The 21,139-nt window shown below is 37.3% G+C and overlaps 1 protein-coding gene across 2 annotated transcripts in view; it reads left to right on the forward strand.

Annotated features, from left to right (window-relative positions):
- Window positions 1–21,139, forward strand: part of TRRAP (transformation/transcription domain associated protein) — a 72,581-nt gene that overhangs the window by 9,245 nt on the left and 42,197 nt on the right. For both annotated transcript variants that reach the window (XM_079321209.1, XM_079321208.1), the window contains exons 15-38: window positions 152–479; window positions 592–689; window positions 1,360–1,554; window positions 2,082–2,273; window positions 3,574–3,739; window positions 4,938–5,194; window positions 5,742–5,942; window positions 7,692–7,843; window positions 9,439–9,638; window positions 10,304–10,521; window positions 10,642–10,839; window positions 11,271–11,531; window positions 12,490–12,651; window positions 12,950–13,046; window positions 13,495–13,616; window positions 14,834–15,004; window positions 15,720–15,788; window positions 17,425–17,544; window positions 17,868–17,987; window positions 18,343–18,507; window positions 18,884–19,065; window positions 19,339–19,537; window positions 19,954–20,082; window positions 20,726–20,992. In XM_079321209.1, the coding sequence (XP_079177335.1) occupies window positions 152–479; window positions 592–689; window positions 1,360–1,554; window positions 2,082–2,273; window positions 3,574–3,739; window positions 4,938–5,194; window positions 5,742–5,942; window positions 7,692–7,843; window positions 9,439–9,638; window positions 10,304–10,521; window positions 10,642–10,839; window positions 11,271–11,531; window positions 12,490–12,651; window positions 12,950–13,046; window positions 13,495–13,616; window positions 14,834–15,004; window positions 15,720–15,788; window positions 17,425–17,544; window positions 17,868–17,987; window positions 18,343–18,507; window positions 18,884–19,065; window positions 19,339–19,537; window positions 19,954–20,082; window positions 20,726–20,992 (4,269 nt within the window). The remainder of the gene's footprint in view (window positions 1–151; window positions 480–591; window positions 690–1,359; window positions 1,555–2,081; window positions 2,274–3,573; window positions 3,740–4,937; window positions 5,195–5,741; window positions 5,943–7,691; window positions 7,844–9,438; window positions 9,639–10,303; window positions 10,522–10,641; window positions 10,840–11,270; window positions 11,532–12,489; window positions 12,652–12,949; window positions 13,047–13,494; window positions 13,617–14,833; window positions 15,005–15,719; window positions 15,789–17,424; window positions 17,545–17,867; window positions 17,988–18,342; window positions 18,508–18,883; window positions 19,066–19,338; window positions 19,538–19,953; window positions 20,083–20,725; window positions 20,993–21,139) is intronic.

The following is a 21,139-nucleotide window of genomic DNA, read 5'->3' on the forward strand; positions in this document are numbered from 1 at the left end:
CATTTGAATGACTTCAAAAATAGCTGTAAGTTTGATTGCTCTCAGTATGCTGATTTGAAATATTAGTACTATTAAATTTAGGATGATTTTTGAAGAAGAAACTTATTTTCTTTCTCTTTTCCCCCCCTCCCTGCTCTTTGATCTCCTTTAGGTGTTTGTTCTGAAATTCCACACCATAGCACGCTACCAGCTCTCTGTCATTTTTAAGAAGTGCAAGCCCCAGTCTGAGCTTGGGGCAGCCGAAGCTGCTTTACCTGGAGTGCCCACAGCAGCAAATGCAGCCCCTGTTCCTGTCCCATCTCCTGCCCCAGCCACTCCTGTGGCCCCTGCACCAGTACCTGTGTTTGAGAAACAAGGGGAGAAGGAAAAAGAAGACAAGCAGACGTTTCAGGTCACGGATTGCCGCAGCTTAGTGAAAACTTTGGTCTGCGGGGTCAAGACCATCACGTGGGGCATCACCTCATGCAAAGCTCCTGGTGGTAAAACTGCACTTTTAATTGCATTTATCTCTCATAATTCTACAGAAAAAAGCCTCTCTAGGATGAAAGCAAATGGTATTTTTAATGCTTAGCTCTCTTGTTATTCTTTCAGAAGCACAATTCATTCCTAATAAGCAGTTGCAACCGAAGGAGACTCAAATCTATATAAAACTGGTAAAATATGCAATGCAAGCATTAGATATTTATCAGGTATGTAACCTGTACTTCTATTTATACAGTTACTGTATGCTTGATCTTTTAATAAGGATTTGTTTGTCAGCTAAAACACAGATTACATTTATTTTCACTAACTCTTTAATTGGGGCCACAGCTATTGAGAAATGCTCAATATGAAAAATTAATTTCAAAAGTGAATTTTAATGTACTTACTATTTGCAAGCAACAGATTATTTTTCAACAGCTGTTTTTGTCTGTTCATGCAGGCAGGTCAGGCTGGAGATAATTGTCTTTCATATGATCAGTTAAATCTTTCCTTGAAAGATAGTTTAGCTAACAGTTGAGGCATTCACATATCTGTGTTTATCTTCTGTAGATACAAAGTACTAATGAAATATAAATATGTTTGATTGGGTATTAAGTAATTTACAAATACACTGATATCTTCTACTGTTATCCTTCTCCATTTGTTACTTCCTAGTTTTAAAATCTGTTCTGAAAATGCTCAATTTTAGTATTTTTGTCATGGTTGGCTCTTGTGCCCAACTTCTAGTTGTGTGTGGCTTGCATGTAAAACCCAAAAAATCTCTGTTACTTTCAAAAGCAATTTTAACAATAATGGGGAGTAAGCTACTCAAATTCTGTAACCAGTGTGTGTTTTCTCAATTGCTATTTCTCAATTGCACATTTTTTCAATTTGTAGGTGCAAATAGCAGGAAATGGACAGACATATGTCCGAGTAGCAAACTGTCAGACAGTCAGGATGAAAGAGGAAAAGGAAGTTCTGGAGCATTTTGCTGGTGTGTTCACAATGATGAACCCTTTGACTTTTAAAGAAATCTTTCAAACTACTGTTCCTTACATGGTGGAGAGGATCTCTAAGAACTATGCTCTTCAGGTATGTTCTTGTTTACTTTTTAAATTGGTAATGAACAGCATGGGGGAAACAGCTTATGCCTTGAAGTACATATGACTGACATGGAATTATCAATAATGATATTGAAATTAGCATGTGAGATTTGAAAGAGTCTATATAAAGAATAGTCTATGAGAATAATTCAAAGATGGATTTTTAAAAACACCTTACCTAAGTGATGCAATGCAAACATCAACACTTAATTTAGAAGATATGAATGGACTTAATTCTTGAAAAGTACTGAACATTATGGATTTGTTTTGTTCAGGTTGTTGTGCTAATGTTCTACTGTTTACAGAATTCAAATCCTATAATATCCATTTAAAATTTAACCTAACACTTCAACATTAAGCTGCATACTGTTTTCCTCTGAGGACAAACAGAATCACTTGGGCAGCAGCGGAGATGGGGAAAGAAATTTGTCTTTGTTTTTTTTTATGGATAATGCATTTATCCTTTTGTTCTTTTTATTACAGCAGTAATAAGTTCTTTGTGGTTTCCTTTTATAGATTGTTGCCAATTCTTTCTTGGCAAACCCTACTACCTCTGCTCTCTTTGCAACCATTTTGGTGGAGTATCTTCTGGACCGTCTGCCAGAAATGGGCTCTAATGTGGAACTCTCCAATCTGTATCTCAAGCTGTTCAAGTTAGTCTTTGGCTCAGTTTCACTATTTGCAGCTGAAAATGAACAAATGCTGAAGGTAAAGGTCATTTGTGTTAAAAATAAGTCTGCTTTTAAAACAACACTCTTTAAGAGTTTTGCACAGTCTAATATTTGAGAGTCATTTAATGTTTGAAGCACCATTTGTGACACATCTCCCTTTTTTTCCAAATTTCAAGTACATTGTCTTGTTTATAAGAGGTGATTTCTGTGAATGTTTTCTTCATATTTGAAACTATGAAGTGATGTACTAATTCTGAGTATAAATGGCTGATAATGACTGTGTTCTGTGATTGCCATAAGCCCATGTAACTTCATGGTCAGGACATGCATAAATTCTTGCATATTTTCTCCCTTTGTTTCTGTATCAACTTAAGACTTTTGCTTGGATTGAAATCACTTTTTTGTGTGTTGGTGAATCTTGGTCACTCATGTCATATTTAGTGGCATGTGCCTTTTGAGTTATATTTTTTCTATGCTCTTGGAAAGTCTGGGTTTGAGGAATGCTATTTTTTTCTACTGACAGCATATTGTGTATTCCAAGGATCTATTTATGTTGATGAGATCATCTCATTATTCAGTGAATTTAGAAATGCTGAGCTTGTAGCAAGAGTGCACTTTCCTTATAAAAGCAGCAGCTGCCTGTATCTAGAAAAGACATTAAGAATTTAATGGAACACTAATTGTTCTCTCATCATTTCTCTTCAATTTTTCTTCCTTGTACTTTGTACCAAACAAAATTTCTGATACAGGTAACTGTGTAGAACAGAGGGGGGATTACCAATTTCCCAGAATCTTTGAAAACTAACAGTAATATGAAGCAATATTCACATAATCTTGCTTTAATTCTTGCAGTTTGTCATCAGAATCAAAGTTCATTTGGATTTTATAAGATGGAGATGAAGCTTAAAGAGTGTCATTTACTACCTTCACAGTTTCATGCTTCTGTTACTTTTTTTTTTTTCTGTAATATAATATCCAGACATGTTACTGTTTGTCTCTGGTTTAAAATGAATCTTGGAAGGTGTTTTTGCAAGATGTCTTCTGCTTTAGAAAGGCTACCAGTTCCACTGCCTTTCCAACTTGAGAGAGTTCTTTTTCAAAATAAAATTTTAACATTCCCAAAAATGAAGAACTAGCGATGCAATTAGATCAGGGATAAATTAATATTGTTAAGTGTCCTCTCTTGTCATTCTGACACCTCTGATTTCTGCTCCATCTTCCCAGGTACTTGAGAGGAAATATTTTTTTCATTGTGTCAGATTTGCAGAATCTCATGCTAAACTCTTGTACAGTACGACGATGGTAAAATTAATCTTCGAGCTTTATTTTCTTTATAGCCACATTTGCACAAGATTGTGAACAGCTCTATGGAACTTGCACAGACTGCCAAAGAGCCCTATAACTATTTCCTGCTGCTCAGAGCACTGTTCAGATCTATTGGAGGAGGCAGTCATGATCTGTTATACCAAGAATTCTTGCCGCTGTTACCAAACTTACTGCAAGGTAGAAAAATACCTTCTTTCCCCACCCCAGCTTCTGACTTTTTATGTGAATAGTAGTAATAAAGTTATGTTATGTAGTTAAAAACCTCTCAAAACTAAAGCCCTACCCCTAATAAGTAGCTTCTGATTTTGAGTTAGTGATTGATTTAAATACCTTGAATGTGCTTGTTTTCATTTACTATCAGCTGCTTCAGGCTCCATAGTTTTGGCTGCTTCACAATTTCTGCTGCTTGTTTTTCTTCTTTTCATTATGGAGCTGTTGTGGTTTTATGTTTGTTTCTTCTACTTGTTTGGTTTTTTTTAATTTTTTTTGCAGTGGGTAACTTTTTTGGCACGAAGCATTTGAGGGATGAGTGAGTAGGTGAAGTAACTTTGCCAGGCTGTTGCTGCTTTTGTGGGGAGAGCACAACAGTGAAGCCCTGGCTGTTCTGCAGTTGAGGGCATGTGTGTGCACCTGCAAGGGCATGATAAATAGAAATTCAAGTAGTGCCAGACTGCAGAAAGAACTGGAAATAACAATCAGTTTGATTAATTGGGTATTTATGCTTGCAAGAACTGTGTTCCAGGAATACTGAGGGTGAGCAAGGAAATGTGGAGAGCTACTTAAACCTAAAGACAAACTAATCAGAAGAATTGCAGGACTGTAGACTGGTTCAGATCTACAGCTGTGGGGACATTTTTATTGTAGCTAGCAAATATATGTGTTATCAATAAATCATTATGTACAACTCAGGTCAGTAGATTTACGGAATATATGAAATTTTTATGGGCAGAAGAATCAGTTGGGCAATGTGCTTAGTCTGTATGGGGCAATTAATGTACTTGAGTTCACTGAATGTTTCTTTCCAGGATTCAAAATACTTTAAAAACAGTTCTGTTTGTGTTTATTTTTTATTGTTACAAGGCTGAGGTTTGAGTCAAATTATCTTTTTCTCTTTTTTATCGGCTGTATTTAAATGTTGCCATATTGAGTCTAATATTAGACTTTAAAATATGCATAGATGCTTTTTCTTCAATATGTATGTACATAAAAAAGCATTCATTGCACAACATCCTTAGATGTAAGTTAGAATAATTAATGATGTTAATATTTTGTAAATCCAAAAACGTCAGGTTTTTCTGAATTTAGGAAACAGCAATTTTTAACATTAAACTGTAGACTTCTTCCTGTGAGTATATAACTTATCCATAATTTTCAGGACTTAATATGTTACAAAGTGGCCTTCACAAGCAGCACATGAAAGATTTGTTTGTGGAGCTGTGCCTCACTGTGCCTGTTCGTCTGAGCTCACTGCTGCCCTACCTGCCAATGCTGATGGACCCCCTGGTGTCAGCTCTCAATGGCTCCCAGACCCTGGTTAGCCAAGGCTTGAGAACTCTGGAATTGTGTGTGGATAACCTGCAGCCAGACTTTCTGTATGATCACATTCAGCCAGTTCGAGCTGAGCTCATGCAGGTGTGTTGTTTTCTGTTAGACCACAAGAGGTCATTGATTTGCTGAATATTATTAGAAATTGGTGTGAAGCTTTGGTTAAAAAAATTTGAAAAATCTGTCACAAAACCCTGCCAGTCTGATATGAGTGTAGGATAGTTGGTGTTGTGCTGTTAAGCTGAAAACTCTGAAAATTAAGGAAATTAATGAATAGTTTCTCCTATATACTTTGTTAAATTGTTATATTCTATCCACTTGATTTGCTTTTATATTTCACAACTAGCTCTGAGCTTAATTCAGTTCAGCCTTAACTGGCCTGCTTTTTTAATTAGCAACGTTTATTATTCACCATAAACATGAAACTGCATCCAGGATAGCAATGACAGCAGCCTAAATGTAAAACTGCATTGTTACAAAACACTGCTGAGAACTGAGACTGCTTATATTCACCCTTGATAAGGAACTTATGCAGGGTCCCAAATGCAAGAATAAAGTGTTTTCCTTGCCTTTTTTTTGCATTACAACTTGACAATGTTGAGGTAAGGCTGCTGCATGTCCCTTTCAACCCCAGGCTCTGTGGCGAACCCTGCGCAATCCTGCCGACAGCATCTCCCACGTGGCCTATCGTGTGCTTGGGAAGTTTGGGGGCAGTAACAGGAAAATGTTGAAGGAATCCCAGAAACTGCAATATGTGGTCACAGAAATCCAAGGGCCCAGTATTACAATTGAGTTTTCAGACTGTAAAGCATCCATTCAGCTCCCAATGGAAAAGGTAAGGGCTTAAGTTACATTCAGTGCTGAAAAAACAGCTTTAAAAATATGTCTGGAAGTTCTTTCTTGATTTATTCTATAAATTGTGTAAGATTTCACCCCCAAAATAATAGATTTAAGCATGCTGTACTGCTCTTAAGAAATGATAGGATAGGGAGCTAAACTGGCCCAGATAAATGTTTTCACAGAATGGGAAAAGTTGGAACTTCTGGTGCATTGCTTAGGTTAGGAGCAGGAATCTCACCTAAAAGTCTCTATTTGTTTTTTGAAATGTGTCAAAAATTTGCTGTAGAAATTCTTCAGTGGTGATTATTTTTCATGACTCTAGTGATTTGGTTTTGTTTGTTGTCTCTAGAAACACTTTATACTGTACTGGCTTTCATCTGGCAGTCATGGTGTATCACAAGTGCTTAGTTCTCACTAATTACAGCAATCTAATCTCTGAGAGTGAAGCTGGATTCTGAGATAATTTGGTCTGTAGAGTTTTAATACTTACCTTTTCAATTAGACTTTCATAAGTAGATATGATCTGAATGTAGTAAGCAATTTTCTTCACAGGCAGCTGGCTCTCTGGCTCCATCCAGCCAGCAGGCTTAAAAATAGCTTGGAAAAGTGATTCTTAAAATGCAGATGTACTGAAGCTGATGAACTGAAATGCATATCAAACTGTAGTTGCTGACATTTACCTGTCCTGTTAGGTTTAATTCAAACTAAGTTTTCCAAAGGATTTTGGCATCTAACATTGATATGGAGCAATCTTCAGCTACTTGGTGTTGACCAAGAAAGTATTATCTGCTCAACACTTTGTATTTATGAAAAGGAAATGTTAAAGTACAGGGAAAAAAGTAGTGAAATTGAAAACAAGAAATTCTTGTTTTCTTTTAGTGCCCTGGTAGACTTTTGTGGTCTTTCCAAAGTTAATTTTTCTTTTCATTGAGATGCAGTGATAAAAACTTGGGATGACAATTGGTTAAGTAAGTAGAGAAACCAAGGAAGGAAAATGCCTACTTTGTAGCAGGGGCTTTTTCTCCATAAACTTATTAAGCATGGATGGTTAGATTTTACTTGCAATTGGTAATTCCTTTTTTCATGCATTCCAGAACAAATTTTACTATTTTTACATGTTTTTTTTTTTTTACTTAATGCCCATCTTTTTTTATCTATTTTTGTTTGAGATAAGGATAGAAATTAGACAGCTTTTATGTATTTTTATGTCTGTGTGTTTATATATATAAACACAAAATAGAAATTCCCCAAAGAGACATATTCTTCTTAATCTTCTTATCTTAAAAAATTGATTGGAATTATTCTCAAATGTATTAAATCTTCTTGAAAAGGAGGAGTGCTATTTCCATTAAATAACTGGTGTTTAGAAGTTGCTTAGAGGGACATTTCATCACGCATGGAAAGGTAACATTTATATATGGCTGTAAATGCATTGTATACATACAGTGTAAGGGATTAGACACAGCAATTACTGCTGAAGGAAGACAAGGAAAGTTTCTTTTCAGGGGAGAGACACAGTGAAGATTTACCTCATTCATAACTCAAAATGGGAACTTAGCACCTACAAGAGCACAGAAAACATCGCCGTGTTCTCAAACCACGCTCCATGCCCTCTGTGCATTCCTTAACTCCAAACTCTGCATACTCCAAAAGTTACTTTTAATAGATATTAATGATACCATTCCCTTGATTAATGACTTAGTGGTGAATGCCAAGGGGTGTCTGAGTTCTCTTTCTGCTCTAGGCAATCGAGACAGCCCTGGACTGCCTGAAGAGCGCCAACACGGAGCCCTATTACCGCAGGCAGGCCTGGGAGGTCATCAAGTGCTTCCTGGTGGCCATGATGAGCCTGGATGATAACAAACATGCATTATACCAGCTCCTGGCACATCCCAAGTATGACAGTTCTTTCAATTTAAATGTGTGTGTAGAATTTATGGGGTCTTTGGAGCAGCCTAGTTTAGAGGCGATGATTAGTTGGTGAAATTCATGGGGTTTTTGCCTGCTGGTGAATAGGAATTTTGTTAACATGGTTTTTAATGCCAATGACATGGTAATGTTTCATAGTTTAATTTTCTTCCCTGAATTACAGTCTGGTGTATAATCTATTAGATATGATCAATATGATTAATTTTAGTTTGGTGTATTTGAATAATTAGAATATTCTGGTGCTAATTGTATTTTAAAGATTAATTTGGATTGTGACATTTTGTATGTGCATCTAAGCTTTCACTAAAGTGAAAGAGAAATTTGGTTTCATTTAGTGACTAAGCTGCAGCATAGTCACACACAACCTTTGTCCTAGTGTGGGAGCCTTTTATTGAAGCTTTTCTTACATGTTTTGCAATTTTAGTCGTTGATATTTCACGAGTTTATTGCTTTTAGACAACTTTACCATCTTAGCCCAAAAAGTGTGGGCTGACTTTGACTCTTGCAATGTAGTAAGTGTAGCTAAAAAGCATAGTAGCTTTCACAGTTTGGGCTTGTTAGACTTGACATAAATATAGCTTTGCAATGAATAAGTTTTGTTGGGCAGTGATTTGATAAATAATGTTTCAATCGTTCAAGATTAAAATCAAATGTCATTTTAAAAAAGGGAAAAATGTCAAAATATTGAAAATTACATTCTGTAATTGAGTTGCAGTGCAATGCCTGTATACCTATTATTGTATATACGTGGCTTCTTCTGAACCACTGGCTTTAAATGTTCCTGATGAAATTGAGCTATCCATCATGCTGGAGACCAGTGGCTGACAAAATTAATATGGGCTGAGTGAACTGGTCTAGCTCTATCTAAATGCAGGGAAAACAGGAGGTGGAGAAGGAGTTAGACATGGAGAACAAACTGTGAGTGCAGTAGCTGGCAGTGGCTGTGACTGAGCTGGGGGTGCTGCTGTGTTGTTGAAACACTAATCTTAGAACATTAGGATTTTAGTTACTTTGCTGAAAATAATTAAAAGTTAGAAGTTAGAAGGGAGTAGTTATCTGAAACCTAAATCATTGATTGTCTGTCATTTCATGTTTGCTCAGCTGCACTTACAAAGGGAAAAGACAAAACTAGTGAGTAGACCCAAAGGAATATAGACAATGCAACCAGAACCCATTCTTTGGAAAACTATCTCCAGAAATAATTTGTACTGTCAGTGATAGAAAAGGTCAAGACTTTAGGGTGAGGAAGACTCACCTTCCTCCTTTTAAGATCCCTCCCCATGAAAATGACCCCAGACATAATTTAAGAAGTCAATCAATGCTTAATAGCTATTCAAGCTAATTACCATAGGAAGTAGGGGATGAGAGGGGCTGTTATTATGAATATGTATTTGTTTGAATCCTTTGCCAATAAATAAACTCTGTGATCACCTGTGATTTTGCAGTGCGTATTAGAGGATTACCTCACTCTGAATAAACACAAACTTTAAATTGCCAGAGAGCCTTTTCCCCACCCCAGCTGCTTATCAACAGTCATATTTAGGTGAATCACTGTGTTGCAGCTTCACAGAGAAGTCCATCCCCAGCGTGATCATCTCTCACCGCTACAAGGCTCAGGACACGCCGGCGCGCCGCACCTTCGAGCAGGCGCTGACCGGCGCCTTCATGTCGGCCGTCATCAAGGACCTGCGGCCCAGCGCCCTGCCCTTCGTGGCCAGCCTCATCCGCCACTACACCATGGTGGCCGTGGCTCAGCAGTGTGGTGAGGGCAGGGGGGAGCTTTGGGGGAGTTCTTACTGCTGTCAAAGTCACCATGTTGCTCTTGCTTCTGGGTGATCGTAGTGGATTGTTGTTTGACGGCTGAAATTCAGTTCTTGAAAAAGCCGTGGAAATCATCGCCTAGTGATGCTCTGTAATGTTGCAGCCCATGAAATAACTGCAGCGTGGAACAGCTTACATAGTTCTAGTGTTTGTGTAATTTAATGCTCACAGTACTATTTGCAGATGGGTCGTTTCCAGTTGTGGTTTTGAAGGACTTTTAGAGGAACTGCAGTGTCTTATATTCATGAAGAAAACTTTTTTTGTTTGGGCTGTATGACAAGAACTTTGGTAAAAGGCATATTATAAGCATATCACTCTTCATTGTCACATTAATGTAACTGGGATTTTTATGACTCTTCATTTTAATTAAATCTTCATGCAGTGCGTAGTCTAGTGGATAGAAGAAAATATTCAAGTAGATGTAATCTTTCATCCTTCTAGGAGTGAAGGATGCCTTACAATCCATTTATATGCAAATAAGCACATGGCTTACTGGTTTTGCCATCAGCTAGTCCGAGGAGTAGTAAAATCTAATTAAAAGACTATTAATATTGAAATAGCCATTGTTTTATCTTTATTTCCCCTCCCCCCCGTTACAAATTCCAGGTCCTTTCTTGCTGCAGTGCTATCAGGTTGGGAGCCAGCCTAGCACAGCCATGTTTCACAGTGAAGAAAATGGCTCAAAAGGCATGGATCCCTTGGTGCTTATTGATGCCATAGCAATCTGCATGGCCTATGAGGAGAAGGAGCTCTGCAAAATAGGAGAAGTGGCCCTAGCAGTGATATTTGATGTTGCAAGCATCATCTTGGGTTCAAAGGAAAGGGTAAGATTTTTAAAGATGTATTGAAATGATTGACTTTCAGCCAGTGAAATTTTACTTCTAAAATTTTGGAAGGCACCAGTAAGCTGAGAAAAGGAAACTGATCCATTTCTTCTTTTCCAGGCTTGTCAGCTTCCCTTGTTTTCATACATTGTGGAACGTTTATGTGCTTGCTGTTATGAGCAGGCTTGGTATGCTAAACTAGGAGGTGTTGTGTCCATTAAATTTCTTATGGAACGGCTGCCACTGATTTGGGTCCTCCAGAACCAACAGACTTTCCTGAAAGCACTTCTCTTTGTTATGATGGACCTAACTGGAGAGGTATGTAATTAATGAATTTTATCAAATAGTGTTGGGAAAATTTCTGGCCTTAAATTCACACAGATTGAACTCCTAGTAATCTGAATTTTTGCTGAACTTCAGAATGCGTTTTACCTGCAGGAGTTAGTAGTGAATTCTAGTCATTTTAACTCAAACCAAGATCTGAAGTTAGGAATGAAGTCAGATTTTTCCACCTAACTTTGCTGAAGTTTTTGAGTTTACACTTGCTGCTTTCAGAATAGAAATGTACAGGCCACATGTAGATCACAAAAGAGCACAGATTCACTGTCACTTACCACAGGATCACTAAGATTAGTAGGAAATCAAAATCATGGGATTCATCAAAATCAAATTCTAAATTCATGAGTAATGCCTAGATGTGTGATCTTTGTTCTATACTTAGCTGATAAAAATGATCTCTGATTCCTCAGGTTTCCAATGGAGCAGTTGCTATGGCAAAGACCACATTAGAACAGCTCTTGATTAGATGTGCAACTCCTTTAAAAGATGAAGAAAAAACAGAAGAAATCCTTGCAGCACAGGAAAAATCTTTCCATCATGTCACACATGACCTCGTTCGAGAAGTGACCTCTCCAAACTCCACTGTGAGAAAACAAGCCATGCATTCTTTGCAGGTGCTTGCACAGGTCACTGGCAAAAGTGTCACAGTCATCATGGAGCCACATAAAGAGGTAAGCAGAAATATTTACTGAACCAGAGCTTAAAGTTGTGTTCCAGTTTGGATTTGCAGGAATGCTTTTCTTGGTATGTTTTTCTATGCTGGTGAATTAAGTTCAGAGTTTGATAGCATATGTTTGTCATTTGCTAAGTTTTGTTGTTCAAATATATACAATGGTTGGAACACTGTAGAGATTCATACAGGCTCTGCTCTGCCTGACTCTTAGCCAGTATTTATAGTGTCATCAGGTTGATTTCCTTCCTTAAATTATGGGCTGCTCATCCTGCCAACAATCAGACATAGGCTAGGCCATATAGACACTACATTTTGATACTCAGTTTTGTTATTTTCTGAATATGTGGCATTATTGCTATGCCTTTTCCTATCCAGAAAGAGACTGAAGTTCAAAACTGATTAAAGTAACTTTTGGCTAGATACTCCTTAAAGCTGATATTGTTTAGTCTTTTGGAAGATAATTGAATGCACATAAGTCTTAAGGGCCATGACAACATTCCAGATTATACTGAGAAGCTTCCAAATTGGTATCTGACTTTGCTAAAGCTGTTTAATGTTAAGTGAGAAGTTAGTGTAATGGAAAAAAGTTACAGAAACTTTTTTGGTTTTGTGATGTTTTAGCAGCTTAAAATATACTTGTTTCTTGACTGTCTGAAATGCTTGTCTGAATTTTTTGTTGTTCATGATGTTGTGTGAAGCTATTAAATGTTGTAGATCTGTTCACAGAGAATATGTATTAATTACAGCTACTACACTGCTTTGCAAACTGACTGTGAATCAAAGTAATTCAGAGAATTACTTTTCCTCTTGCCTAATTATTTCTCAAGACACATGTGGAGCCACAATGGAAAATGGGTACAAAGCTACAGCCACGACTAATGGTGTCTTCTTGGTGACTGTGTCTGTGGGGTCATTTCAACAGCTGTTAATTCAGTAATCTAAATTTCATCATGTAGGTTCTCCAGGACATGGTTCCTCCTAAGAAACATTTGCTTAGGCACCAGCCTGCCAATGCCCAGATTGGCCTGATGGAGGGAAATACATTTTGCACAACCCTGCAGCCCCGACTGTTTACAATGGATCTGAATGTTGTAGAACACAAGGTTTTCTACACAGAGGTACTTTTTATTTTATCTTCTCATCTTTGAATGAAGATGTTTCTGCATGATGGCATTAGTACTTTCATTGTTAGAAATGCATGTTTTTCTTAGTGTATTTTAAATTTTCACTGAAATGAACAATTCCACTTCTGAAACATCAAGTGAAGTCTGCAGCAAAGGCAGAAGATCCTCTTGTTTTGAGTTAAGACAAAAACAAAATGCTGTAGATGCAAAGCTTTCTATAAAGATGAGAGTGAGATATTGCTACTCACATTTGAAACATCACTATTAAAAAGATTGTTTATTTTTTTCCTAGTTACTGAATTTATGTGAGGCTGAAGATGCTGCCCTAATGAAACTACCTTGCTACAAAAGTCTTCCATCACTTGTACCTCTAAGAATTGCAGCCTTAAGTAAGTAAAACCTCCTAAACAAGACTTGATGCAGTGAAGTGTCCTTGTGAGCAATGGGCAGTCTGCTTCCTGAGATCAGCAGAAACATGAGCACTGGAAGACTGATGACTGCTCTCCTGAGGTTACAGTTTAATGGAGAGAATAATGGGAAAGTATTCCTGCCTTTCTAATGACTAGAATTCAGTTTTCTGAAAGGAACCCAAAATATTTTAGGATTAATTATGTTATAAAGCATTAGGAAAACTATAGAATGTTAATATAATTCTCATTCTTTTGCTATTTTATGATGCCTGTTGATTTTGGCAATGCATACAGTGCTTTAGCTGTCTGCAATTTGAGATGACATAAAAAGAAGCTATAAGAGAAGCAGTGTAGAATTAGGGTTTATTTTCTCCTCTCCTTTGAAATTGAGTTAACAAAGAGAACAAATTTACTTTGATATTTGCAGATGCTCTAGCTGCCTGCAATTACTTGCCTCAGTCAAGAGAGAAAATCATTGCTGCACTTTTCAAGGCACTGAATTCAACAAATAACGAGCTGCAGGAGGCAGGAGAAGCATGCATGAGAAAGGTGACTGTATAAAAACATTCCTTTTGAGGCCATTGTTCTCTCTGCTTTATTTCCTTGGTACAAGACTTTGTGGGAAAGTTCTCTACAGGAAATATTGTTGCTCTGTTCAGTTTTTGTTAGTGATGCTGATAAGTTTGTGTCAGATGTGTTTGTGATTTTTGCAAATGTGCAGGCTTGGCTTTATTGTCAAAGCTCTTCCCATGTTTTGCCTATGTTTCTAAAAGAAGTGGTGGAGATGCCATAGATGGTTTTGGAAAAATAAAGCAGGACAGTAGAGTTAGACTCTGCATCACAGTGGGGTGGTTACCTTAAGGAACAGGACTCTGGCTGTCCTGTTTGAGGTCAGAATCAGTGTCTTTGCCTGACACTGCCCTGTCTGTCCTGTGGATGCCACATTATCATGGATAAAGGCTGTGCCTAATTCTGATTCAGCAAGATTTTAATTCCACTCTTCTAAATGAAAAAAAAAGCAGCTAATGAAATTACTTACAGCCTCTTTGTCATGCTGTGTAGATGGGCTGGCATGGAACAGAGAATTTAACTGCAGTAATACTGGTGGTTTGCATTTCTTTGTGCCATTGACTGGCCAGAGGTTGTGTGTCTTTTCATGTCACTGTGGTCCTGAAAGGGAATGTACTTCTTATTTTTGGCTTGTTAACAACACAGTTGGGTTGAGAGGTTGCAAATAAGGGTTCTTGTGACCTATACATCAGATTTGTCTGATGTTTTTTTTTTTCCCTGTGATAAACTGATGCCCACAGGATATTTGGTTATGACAGGAAATATTCACTCTGGCTGCTTTCAGCCAGGCTCTTTTGACCTTTTCTGTTGCTCAGGATGCATTCAGATTATAACACAGAAATTTGCTCTATTTCCTTCAGGCAGATTCACAGGCAGTTCTTAATATTGGGTCTAAGTAGTTTGCTCATAGCTGTGTGTTTAATTTATAGCAGTTTTTCAGTCTGTCTGTAATTACAATCTCCTACTTGATTATTTTATGGAATGTCCTTCTGTGTGTCAGAAATACCTCAGTGCTTCCCAAATCCATCTTGTCACTGTGTGTATTTCCAGCACTAGATGTTGTTTGAACTGTTACATTTTGAAAGAGCAAAATAAAATAAGAAAAATCAAGTCAGCTAAATCTATTTAAAAAATAAATACTTGCACAAAAGTCATGTCCCTCTCCACCTGTATCTTAATTGTGCACTGTCTTGCAGTTTTTGGAAGGAGCTACCATAGAAGTTGATCAGATTCATACCCACATGAGACCACTGCTGATGATGCTGGGGGACTATCGGAGTCTGACCCTCAACGTTGTCAATCGTCTGACATCAGTCACCAGACTTTTCCCAAACTCTTTCAATGATAAATTCTGTGATCAGATGATGGTAAGCCCATCCAAGTGTTTATTTTAGCTCTTCCAGAAGAAATTTTCTTTTAGCTACTATTTCTCTGGTGAAGAATTAATGAAGTTCAGTAGTGGCTCAGTGTATCTGGAAGTAAAAGATTTTTGTTTTTGTGTATTTTGTTTATTAAAAACCCTCAATTTCTTTAAACATTTGGATTAAATTTGTAAAGGGATTTGTAACCACAAGATTTTAGTTTTTAGTGAAGACTTAACTAGTTATGCCAAGGTTTGGTTGGACAAATTTATCCTTAAGCAAGGTGCCAGCAGCACCTTTAACAGTTTTACTTCCCAGTGCACTAAATCTGTTTTGGTGCTTTCTTGATTTATAAATCAATTTATAAATCAAGGAGGTATTGCTCTGTTTATTTGCAGTGTTTAAACTGAATATGTGAATTCTTTATCCCCTTGACATGAATATTTAAGTATTTAAATGCATACACATCAGGCAAGTCATCAAAGCTATCAGACTTAAGTTTTTTATATATATATGTACTTATAATCCCTGTTTCTTGAAGAAGAAAGAGAAGACTTCTAGCAACAGTAAACTTTTCAACTTGAGGGAGTGAAAATAACTGATAATTCTTCTCTTTGTTTCCTTCAAAGAATTATTTCTGCCTCTATATTGTCTCTTGTAGCATATGCTAAAATGGAAGAGTCTAATTAGAAGAATAATACTAATTATCCTTTCTTTATAGCAACACCTGCGTAAATGGATGGAAGTTGTAGTTATTACACACAAAGGTGGACAAAGGAGTGATGGAAATGTAAGTTAATGAATGCTTTTATGTGAGAAGAGAAGAAAGAAGTGGTATTAGTGTTTTGGAATTAAAGGGCTCATTCAGTTGTAAATGCTGCAATAACTGATTACACACTGATGCTTTGTTATGAGCTGACTTGTTGAATTGAATATAGAATATTGAATATTTGTTAGATGTCTTAGTAAGAGGAGCTTCTTATCTGCTGACAATGGTTACTTTAAAAGCTGTTTTAGGTTAGTGTGGGAGCAGCTCAAGCATTTGTATTTTTTTTCTCCCTCAGGATTTTCTGCTTAGAAATCTTTCTTCACTGGAATGGCTGATGAGCTCAGCAGCATAATCCCCCTTTTATCATTAATATGTTTGATGTTCATAACATAGCCTTTTGAAAATTATACATAATGATAACATAATCCCAGTTAATTTAAAACTTAATTTATTAAAACCAAGTTCAATATTTACTAGTTGGGATCACATTAAAATGTGAAATGAATGGTCTTAGTGTTGAGCCATGGGAAGCTGCTCAGTTGTGTTATAAATGGCAAACTGCAGAGTAATGGCAGTACTGTGTGCTCAGCAATACTGATGGGAATTCCTGCTTCAGTGCAGTGTCCTCTATGTTACCCAAAATCCCATTTTTTACTAAATGCCTTTATTAAGTGTTGAAATTTATGATTGTACCCAAGAAAGAAATTATTTTTCAAATCAGAATAAAATTACATTGGCTTTTTATTTCCCTCAAAACATGGAAATGTGAATTATCTTCTGTTTGTGGCAGAGCTGTTTGATCACATTGCTGTTAAGGATACTGAGCATTTTGTACATGCTCAGGAAGAGGAGGATTTTTAGTTTCTGTGAAGGCCTAAGTGGTTTCAAAAGTTTTTTATCTATTCTCAGCCCTGCACTTCAGTCCATGAGAGGAGGTTGTGGGGTCTGTCTGGGCAGATCAGGTTAAAACTGTTTAAATTCAGTTGAGAAAATGCAATGCACTTGATAAAATCATTTTGGAAGCTGCACACTGGAACTTAGTTTTAGAGAGATAGTGAGGGTGGATTTGTTGTTTTGTTTTTTCCTTTCCCTTTTCTTACTGAAGGAAATCTACACTCTAGCTAACTGAAATACAGTCTCTATTTAAATCACACAATGAAAAAAAATGCAAATTATTTTGGACTGGTGGAGAATTTAATATCTCTTGGGAGAACAGAGCTGACTTTATAGTAACCAGCTGTTTGTGAGCTAGGCTGAGTCTCTTTCTCATGTGTAATCTGGGGGTGTGGCGTCACCCCAGGACATTGGTGTATAGGAGAAATGGTTTAGGGGGGAAGCTCTGGCTGTTTATTGCATGACTCACTTGGTGTAGGGCAGTGAGCACTCTAACTCCCACATCAGCAGAATCATTAGAGTGTTTAGCTCTTACCTGTAACACACACTCTACTGCAAGGAAAATAAAATTTAAAGCATTATATTACCAGAGGGGATAGGGCTCACTTCCACAAGTGCAGTTTTTTTCATGCAGCACAGTAGATGCTGTGTGTATGTTAACCCTTTGCATTTGGCTGCTGACTATGCCAATACAGAGTGGGAAAAAAAGAAGTAAGATGTGTTATACTGTTTTTATACATTATATTTTTGTTTCTTTTTCCAGGAAATGAAGATTTGTTCAGCAATTATAAATTTATTCCATCTGATCCCAGCTGCTCCACAGACTCTGGTTAAACCTCTCCTGGAAGTTGTTATGAAAACAGAACGAGCAATGTTAATTGAGGTAAAAGAGGAAGTTAACATGGCTGAAATTTTTGCTTTATAGTCTTCTTAAACATTAGTATATGATAATTATAGTATTTCAAATATGGTGTGAGAACATGTGATGTAATAAATATGGTCATCAAGCCTTTGGGAGGTATTAACATTTGTCTTACACCCTTAGAAGTGAAGTTCTGAAAGTGTCAATGAATGCTCATCATGCAAGTTCTGAACATTTTGTATCTGCATAAATGCCAAGTCAAATGTATTTTTCTGAGTGGTAGTAAATTAGTAGGAAACACTCTATGCTCTGCATTTTTAATTTAAGGTTTATGAATTTTTCAGGCTGGCAGTCCATTCAGGGAACCACTGATAAAGTTTTTGACACGTCATCCCTCCCAGACTGTGGAGCTGTTCATGATGGAAGCCACTTTAAATGATCCTCAGTGGAGCAGAATGTTTATGGTAAGCTGTGTGGGTAGAGGAGCAGGAAAAAGCCCTCAATTTGACAAATCTGATGAACAAAAATGCTTAGTTTTTTGCATCTTTTTTTCCTGTATGACCTTGTAGTCCTTAATCATGATCTTACTCTTGGCTGCAGGGTTCCTCTTCCTGGTTTTGTATTTCTTTGTCCTGAAGGGTTGATTTTATACCTTTCCAGATCATGTAAGGCTATTACTGAAGTGTAGATGTTATTTTTATATACATGAAATACAACCTCTGCCAACTTTAGTGTGGAATATAAAAACTACAGGATGATATAGTTGCCTGGTATTTCAGCTTTTAAAGGTTATTAAAATTATTTCTTCCCCTTTTGCAGAGTTTCTTGAAACATAAAGATGCCAAACCTCTGCGGGATGTGCTGGCAGCTAATCCCAACAGATTTATCACCCTGCTGCTGCCCGTGGGTGCCCAGGCAGCTGTGAGACCTGGCTCCCCCAGCACCACCACAATGCGTCTGGACCTCCAGTTCCAGGCTATCAAGGTGTTCATTTACCCTTGTTTATCTCTGCACTGGGTAGTTGAAACCTCTTCAGCTACATCCAGGCTTTGTGTGTGTGTTTGTGTGCTTATTACAGCTGATAGAAAACAACTTGTGAAAATGTGGAGTGTTTGTAGTCACAGCTGCTCTGGGAAGGGAAATGAGACTCAAATTAACTATGCTTTTTTTGTCAAGTATGACAAAAGAAACATAAATTTATTTTTCTTAATCTAAACTATTTTGTATGTCACTCTTTTGTTTTGCTGTTGAATATTTTAGAACCCTTAATTGACCATAAGCAAGTGCTTGTATATCATTGTTTGTCCTGACAGATCTCTTGTGTCTTGACTGGGCATTTGTCTTGTTTTGCTTTCGACAGATCATAAGTATTATTGTTAAGAATGATGAATGTTGGTTAGCAAATCAACACTCCTTGGTGAATCAGCTGAAACGTGTATGGGTGAGTGAAGCTTTTCAGGAGAGACACAGGAAGGAGAATATGGCTGCAACAAACTGGAAAGAGCCCAAGCTGTTGGCCTATTGCTTACTGAATTACTGCAAGTACGTAAAAATTTTATTTCTGAGACCCTGCATGTATTTTTTTAAATTTTAATTTGGAAAATACTGTGAAGGTATATAGAGTACTAAAAATGGTTTGCAGTTATTGAAGGGAAAGTGTGATATATTTCATAATACTGCCATTGGCTCTAAAACCATGCCTGTGGTGCTGACTGCTCTTGCTTTTCTCCTCCTTTAAAAGATTAGTTTCATCAGCACAGTAGTTAGTGCATTTTTTTTTTTCACAGAAGCTTTGTATTTTCTGTGTTTTCACAGAAGGAATTATGGTGATATAGAGCTACTCTTCCAGTTGCTTCGTGCTTTTACTGGCCGTTTTCTCTGCAATATGACTTTTTTAAAGGAATATATGGAAGAAGAGATCCCCAAAAACTACAGCATTCCCCAAAAACGGGCTTTGTTCTTCCGCTTCGTCGACTTGAATGACCCCAACTTTGGAGATGAGCTCAAAGCCAAGGTAACTAAAGCAATTAAACCAAAGAAGCCTGGTATTTAGGTTTAATTTTCTTCTTGGGAACTAGGGCAACAAAACTCCCTTACTTAAATGTCAATGAGTTTGATAATTGGCAGAGTCATTTAGGTGAAAATATCATACCTGAAGAAGAGCGATAATAAACAGAGACAGCAATTCATCTTGTGTTCAGTGCTGACTGCTTTAGCTTACACTTTCTAAGAATCTATGCCCTTGGAAGGAAGAAAGAGGAGGGGGAAAAATTGGTGTGTGTCTTTTTCTTGGGGTTTTATTTCTAGTTTCCTTTTGTAACTCAGTGAATGTGTCCAACAGGCAAGTTTGCATGTGGGAGTACTCGAATGTTGGCTGCCATTAGAAGAATATCATAGTACAGTAAAACTTGCTTTGTTTATGTTCTGTAGGTGTTGCAACACATCCTGAATCCTGCTTTCTTGTACAGTTTTGAAAAAGGAGAAGGTGAACAGCTGTTGGGCCCTCCAAACCCAGAAGGAGATAATCCAGAAAGTATCACTAGTGTTTTTATAACAAAGGTAACATTCTCTGTTTACATTGAAGTTATTTGAAGATTAAAACAAAAAGTTGTTCCTCTCATTTGACTTCTCATCCTGATTTGAATTAGTTTTTCTGTTCTGAGTATTATGGGTTGTTATTTCAAATTGCTTCATCATCAGTCATCAGTGGAATGGGGCTACAATTTTCAGTTTATGCTGTTTTCAGAACATGTTTTTCAGAATGTGTCTTAAGAAATGGGCTTTACTTGGCTATAATTCCAGTCTTTTTTATAAGGAAAGCTTTCCATAACCCAATATCAGGGTGTTTCTAATTCACTGCTATTTCATTGAGCCCAGTTATAAAATGAATGTTGTTGAAGATGAGGGTTGGGGTTTTTATTTATTGCTTTACATAGGTTAGCAGTTTGGGAGTTCCCAGATGTGCTCATTATTTAGGTACACACTTCAGGAGGTTGTTTTGTGGGTACTAAACTGAGTCAAGAAAGTAATTACAAGTTCTTAGTCTTCTTAAGAAACAAAAATGCTCAAATTGCAAAATGCAAAAATGCTCAAAAAGAAAAAATTCGTGACTTTGTCTTTAAAATAACAAAATGTATCATAATACTAAAAGTAGGTTTATTTTTTTTTTTTTAATCTCCTCTTTGATCACGCCTGCAACTAGGTACTTGATCCAGAGAAGCAGGCTGACATGCTGGATTCTCTGAGGATCTATCTGCTGCAGTTTGCCACTCTGCTGGTGGAGCATGCCCCCCACCACATCCACGACAACAACAAGAACAGGAACAGCAAACTGCGGCGCCTGATGACCTTTGCCTGGCCCTGCCTCCTGTCCAAGGCCTGTGTGGACCCAGCCTGCAAGTACAGTGGCCACTTGCTCTTGGCACACATCATTGCCAAGTTTGCCATTCACAAGAAGATTGTTCTGCAGGTATTGACCATGGGCTTGTGTTGGAGTGCTTTCTTTTATTTTAAGGTGCACGGTGGTTTTGAATGCTGAGTGTAGTTCAAACACCACAAATAAATGCAGCAGGTAAAATGTTTAATACAGATTTACTTGGGAATAGGAGAGTATAGA

Source organism: Erithacus rubecula, assembly GCF_903797595.1.
Source record: "Erithacus rubecula genome assembly, chromosome: 17".
NCBI classification, from domain to species: Eukaryota; Metazoa; Chordata; class Aves; order Passeriformes; family Muscicapidae; genus Erithacus; species Erithacus rubecula.